Source organism: Papaver somniferum, chromosome 4 (assembly GCF_003573695.1).
Source record: "Papaver somniferum cultivar HN1 chromosome 4, ASM357369v1, whole genome shotgun sequence".
Classification (NCBI taxonomy): Eukaryota; Viridiplantae; Streptophyta; class Magnoliopsida; order Ranunculales; family Papaveraceae; genus Papaver; species Papaver somniferum.
The window spans coordinates 64579831-64585106 of record NC_039361.1 but is presented as its reverse complement, the minus strand read 5'-3'; the positions used below and the strand labels follow the sequence as shown (position 1 = coordinate 64585106).

At 34.8% G+C, this 5276-nt stretch overlaps 2 protein-coding genes across 2 annotated transcripts; both read right to left on the bottom strand.

Annotated features, from left to right (window-relative positions):
- Window positions 1-546: 546 nt before the first annotated feature.
- Window positions 547-3199, bottom strand: LOC113272627. The gene is made up of 3 exons (XM_026522439.1): window positions 1206-3199; window positions 1047-1120; window positions 547-909 (listed from the first exon to the last, which is right to left on the bottom strand). Exons 1-3 carry the CDS (start codon window positions 1303-1305, stop codon window positions 547-549), a joined length of 537 nt encoding a protein of 178 aa, XP_026378224.1. The 5' UTR covers window positions 1306-3199.
- A 7-nt stretch (window positions 3200-3206) lies between these two features.
- Window positions 3207-4920, bottom strand: LOC113275731. The gene is made up of 5 exons (XM_026525282.1): window positions 4757-4920; window positions 4589-4653; window positions 4333-4495; window positions 3684-3748; window positions 3207-3457 (listed from the first exon to the last, which is right to left on the bottom strand). Exons 1-5 carry the CDS (start codon window positions 4848-4850, stop codon window positions 3257-3259), a joined length of 588 nt encoding a protein of 195 aa, XP_026381067.1. The 5' UTR covers window positions 4851-4920; the 3' UTR covers window positions 3207-3256.
- Between the last annotated feature and the right edge of the window lie 356 nt (window positions 4921-5276).

Below are 5276 nucleotides of genomic sequence, written 5' to 3'. Positions count from 1 at the left end.
AAAATCTATCGGAGAAAGGGATATCGATTATGGGAGAGAGTGATTCTTTCGATCTGTGTTTTGTCTGGAGGTTAGTGGTCTTGTTGATAACTTGTAATCGGTAACAAACTTACAATTATAAAAATACAAAAAAAATTCTCTTTGGAAAAGCAATTTGTGTAGTTTCCATCCTCTGCACTCTGCACAGTTATTTAAGTTCGCATTGGATCGGCGTGTGCATACAAACACTATTTTATTACACTTTCTTACACTTCCATCTAGGCATATTTTGGAGATGATTTAGTAGTGCTTGCTTCTGTTTAGAAGATGACTCTTTAAGATCAAATTACTTGAATCACACAGTTTACAGTAAATATAAATGATGAACATTGAGTATGAATTTTCATTTAAATGCAGCAAAAGATAAATTATTGCATACATACATTTGTGATATTTGACACTTCTTTTTTCACTGAAAGAGAAGAAACGGAAAATGTAAAAGAAAACCAAAATAAAAAGAACTTTGTCTAAAAAAAACTGCTCTCGCAACATTTCTTCATCTTCTGATCAGTTATTTTTAGGTGGGTGAGGTCTTGGGTCAAGATAATCAGCACTCACAGCTATAGAATCACCTAGACTAACGTTCACTGGCAGACTACTTCTATCAGTGTTACTCATGAATTTGTTAGATTCTACATTCAGCTCAACCCCTTCATTATTCCCTTTTTGAGACTTATCAGTGTTTCCAACAGAAGAATGTTCAGCACCTGAAATCTTAGTAGTAGCCTCTCCAATAAATTGTCCTGCATTTTCGTGTTTTATCGCGGTCTTTCTATCGTTATCAGCGGTCACCAACATTTTTCTTCCTCCGAGCTTTTTGTTGTTTTCCGATGTCATATCAGCCACTGTTGGAACACCATCGAAAAATTCCTGCTTAACTTTATTGGTTCAGCTGAAGAGTTTCTTTAGGATAATAATGCAAATGATGATTTCTATACTAGAAGAATGATGCAAGTACGATGATGGAGAGTTTTATATTTTACGATATGTGTACACAACAATCTAACCTGATCAACTGACACAACATTCCTTCTATTCATCCAAAACCCATTCTCTGTTCCCGCCGGCTTTTTCTCGAGAGCTTCAAAAGAGAGAAGCAACATTGGTACTTCTTCAAATAGTTACAAAACGGAATAGAATTAGAGAAAGGTTAGATCAGTTTATACCTTGTTGGGTATGCGCATTAATAGAATCTCTAAATGCGACCAGAATGAAGAGAATTCCAAGCACAAAACTACTCTTGAACCTTATAATAAGCAGCACCATCGATCTTTTTAATTTCTTTGTTTTCTTTGGTTTTGTTAGATTAGTACTAACGAAATCTAACTTGTTGATGAACAACAAAAGAGAAGAAAATTGTGTTCTGTACAGTAAGGGTTTTATAGAGAATAGTATTTCAAAGTTCAAATCCCAAACCCAACATCTGTTATATTCAGATATTTTTTAACATTTATGTTTCTTGGGTATGTAAGTAGGATTTGGGAAATACAAATCATAAGAAAAAAGAAGAAGAAAGAAAGAAACAGTAGTATTAAGAAAAGCATGAAAAGGTGAATGCGGTTTTTTTGTTTGGAGGTTAAAAGTAGTGCATGTAGAGAGAGATATGGCCTCGAACAATAGAAGATATATGGCGGGTGTTTTGCGCTTGTCTGCTGCCATGCATGCAACTTCGAAGAAGGACCAAATTGAATCAGGGGTTACTGTTTTATCTTTTGTAGTCACTAACAAATCCTAGGGGTTTTGGTTTACATTATATTGTTGGGTTACTCTAGTCCCCATGTATATGTAGTAAACATTTTGTTTCTTTTTGTAATATAATATAATCATGATATGCAAATGTGATAGATATTGTGTAGTCAACTAGAGAGATCAGCGACAGCCGATGGACATGAAAGAGATTTTACCCTACTTGAATTTGGATTTTAGAACACTCTTTCCTATAGTTGATGGAGGTTAACAGCTGTCTAATCTTATTTATTGATTTAATTTGGTCTTCATGAAAATTTTGGTATACAGGTAATGCTTAAGAAAAAGAAGTAATCGGTTTGTTTTCGCTATAGCAAGATAGGAATGCCACTGCCATCTTTGTTTCCAAAATTAAAACTGCATTTTTTTGTTTATCAGATTTTCTTAAAGTTGAAAAACAAGAAGTAAATATAGACCAAACTAGGCTTTGGGGAAGCTGGGCTGACTTTATTCTTTCTTTGATATTCTTGATTCACCTATTTAACCTTGTCCAATGGTGTCAACTTCGTCTCATTTCAGAGACTCATTGGCGATGAGACCCTGCTTTAATTGGAATTCTTCAGATACTGTACGCTCCCGGATGTTAATAATTGAGGAGTTGTTTCTGAAAATGGATGAATCATAAATTAGCCTCTTTGTTGGTTTCATCAGCAGATGAAAATTTTGTTGTTCAATATTTGACGGCATTTGTTTTTTGGTATGGCATGCTTCAGTAGTATCCTTATTTCTTACTCATTTGACTCTCATCATTTTCTCTTCCTTCCTTCCTTTCATTTTTTTTTTTTTTTGGTTTTGAGTAGCGGATCAGTTTTTGATTGCGCGGAAACATATTCCAGCACAAACATGTACAGTTTCAGCCTTTCAGCCAGAAGAGTGGAAGGCATTTCTTAGGATGGGCAAGGAAGCATATCTGTTCCATGTCACGGACAGATTTTTAGCAAACACAGCTACATTTCAGTGGAACTTAATTGCATTTGAACAACACCGTTTTGCATGAATTGCATGATACCAACAAACATGTAGTCCAGTGAATATGAATTGATATATCAATCTAATTCAGCATAGTAAAAGTTCACATACACATGTAGGTCTTTTTGTTACCGCAAGTACTCGATGAGTCACAACCTGAATTCTGGTGAACTTATAAGAGAGCAATAATAGATCAGCCACAAAAATCCGATAATCACCTGTAGTCAATCCAAAATAGTCTTTCATTGAGTAAAGGTAATAAAAGTGCTCTGCCATAATAATAATAGTTATTAGCAGTTTTTCTACTTCTTTTTTAGTCTAGAAATTAGCAGCTTTGATCAAGAATCATGCTCGTCTTTCTCTGAATTTGCTAAAAAACAATAGTTCCTACTATGACATTACATCTAGTCATCTAACAGGCTACTTTCTGTTTGTGTACTCTCTAATGCAGCAAAACTTGTGAGTTTATAATAAAGCTAACTAAACATAAGCTAAAACACAACTATGGTCTGGTGTGATCTGTACGCAGGGGGTTATGTCCATTGTTGATCGGAGGTTTTCGACGAGGCCTGTCCCTTCCAGGATTCACTGGATAATCCTTCTGCATCAAAGTTGCGAGTTCCTCATCTGCATCAGCCTTGATAAGCTTTTTCATCCAGCTTGTAGAGGTTAGTTTCTCTGGCTTCAATTTGCTTCTATTATTCTGGGGTGTCAACACAGAAAGGCATGATCAGATTTTAGCAAAATCAATGTCTGTGCATTAGAAGTGAAATTTCATAGTTCTATAACTTGTACGCAAACTTGCATTGTAAAACATTTATTGGTCCAGTACTTACACTGGTATAATCATGTAACAAAACAGTAAACGTTACGTTAGTATAAATTTGTGCTCTTTTATGAGAGAAAAAGAGGGAGACATATCGACAGACCTGATCAGCTATACCCTCTTGAGGATTTCCTAGTAATCTGGCAGGAGCATTTTTGCCATTTATTCCTGCAAGGCCAAACCAAACACCATAAGCTATAAGATCCATTCTGTCCTGCAGCTATTACTCTCAACCATAACTTGATATAAGTTGTACTACACAATATTCATTTTTGTTAAATGTCGCTAAACTTTAGAAATTCTAGATAACAACAGAAGAAAAAGAAAAGCAACAAGTGCAGCCAACTTGGAAACCATAAGAACTTTGAGCCTTTATAAGTATGGATTTTTCTTTAAATATATCAGAATTCAATATATTGCATACATACATGTATGATATTTCGCACTTCTTTGGACTAGGAAATCTATATAGAGGAAAAAAAAAAAGAAAAAAAGAGAAAGAAGAATAAAGAGCTATATCTAGAACTAAACTGCTACACAACATTCTGATCAGTTATTCTTAGGTGGATGAGGTTTAGGGACATGATAATCAGCACTGAGGGATATAATTCCAGCCACATTAACTTTCACTGGCGTTAGACTTCTATCATCAGTAGTCATCAATTTATTACATTCTAATACATTCATCATTTCATCCTCTTTATTCCCTTTTTGTTCATCATCACATTTTCCAATAGAAGAATGTTTTGCACCTGAAATCTTTGCAGCAGACTTTACTTCTCCGTCCTTTAGCTGCGCATTTTCGTGTTTCGTCTTCATCTCTTTCTCGTTATCAGCATCCAGCAACATTTTTCTTCCTCCAAGCTTTTTACTGCTTTTAGATGTCACAGCAGCAGTTGGAACGTCGAAAAATTCCTGCTCAAGTGATTCTGTTTAGGACAACAATTTTCTATAGTTTACAAACTAAGAAGCCTTATAAGACTCTTTTGATATGTTTAGTAACCCAACCTGGTCCACATTCCTTCCATTAGTCGAAAATCCGTTTTCAATTCCCATCTGCTTTTTCTCAAGAGCTTCACAAAACAAAACAAAACAAAACAATGGATTAGTACTACTTCAAAGAAAAAGAAAAAATAGAAATAGAGATAAAAATAGGTGGGATCAATTTATATATACCTTGTTGGGTATGAGCAATAGACCCTCTGATCGCAAGCAAAATGAAGAGAATCCCAAGTATAAAACTACTATTCAACCTTAAATTTAGCATCATCTTGTTACTTCTTTTCTTTGGTTTCTTTCTTTTCTTTCAGGCTTTGTTCTTATTTAGTAATAGTAGCTTGTTGTTGAACAACAAAAGAGAAGAGAAATGAAAAACTCAGTGAGGGATTTATAGAGAGGAGTAGCAGTTTGGATTCCAAACCCAAGTCAAACCTAGGGTTCCAACATATATTATATTCAAATTGTTTAACATTTTAATTCTTGGGTATGTAAGTAGGACTTAGGAAACACAAATCAAAAGAAAAGAAAAAAAAAACAGTGCATAAAGCTTGTGAAGTTGAATGTGGTTTTTTTTGGAGGTTGAAAGTGTGCATGTTAGGACTTTGTGTGTGCACGCAATTGCGAGAGAGGCGTATGATAGCCTCGAATGGAAGATATGAATGTTTTATATTTGTCTGTTGCCATGCATTCAACTAGG

Coding starts and splice junctions, on each gene's coding strand:
- LOC113272627 (XM_026522439.1), bottom strand. CDS start 1,305: ATGGTGCTGCTTATTATAAGGTTCAAGAGTAGTTTTGTGCTTGGAATT. Junction 1,121..1,205: donor TAATGCGCATACCCAACAAG/GTATAAACTGAT, acceptor TCTCTTTTGAAG/CTCTCGAGAAAAAGCCGGCG. Junction 910..1,046: donor ATGTTGTGTCAGTTGATCAG/GTTAGATTGTTG, acceptor AAAGTTAAGCAG/GAATTTTTCGATGGTGTTCC.
- LOC113275731 (XM_026525282.1), bottom strand. CDS start 4,850: ATGATGCTAAATTTAAGGTTGAATAGTAGTTTTATACTTGGGATTCTC. Junction 4,496..4,588: donor ATGGAAGGAATGTGGACCAG/GTTGGGTTACTA, acceptor TCACTTGAGCAG/GAATTTTTCGACGTTCCAAC. Junction 3,749..4,332: donor GTCTGCTGCAAAGATTTCAG/GTGCAAAACATT, acceptor TTGGCCTTGCAG/GAATAAATGGCAAAAATGCT.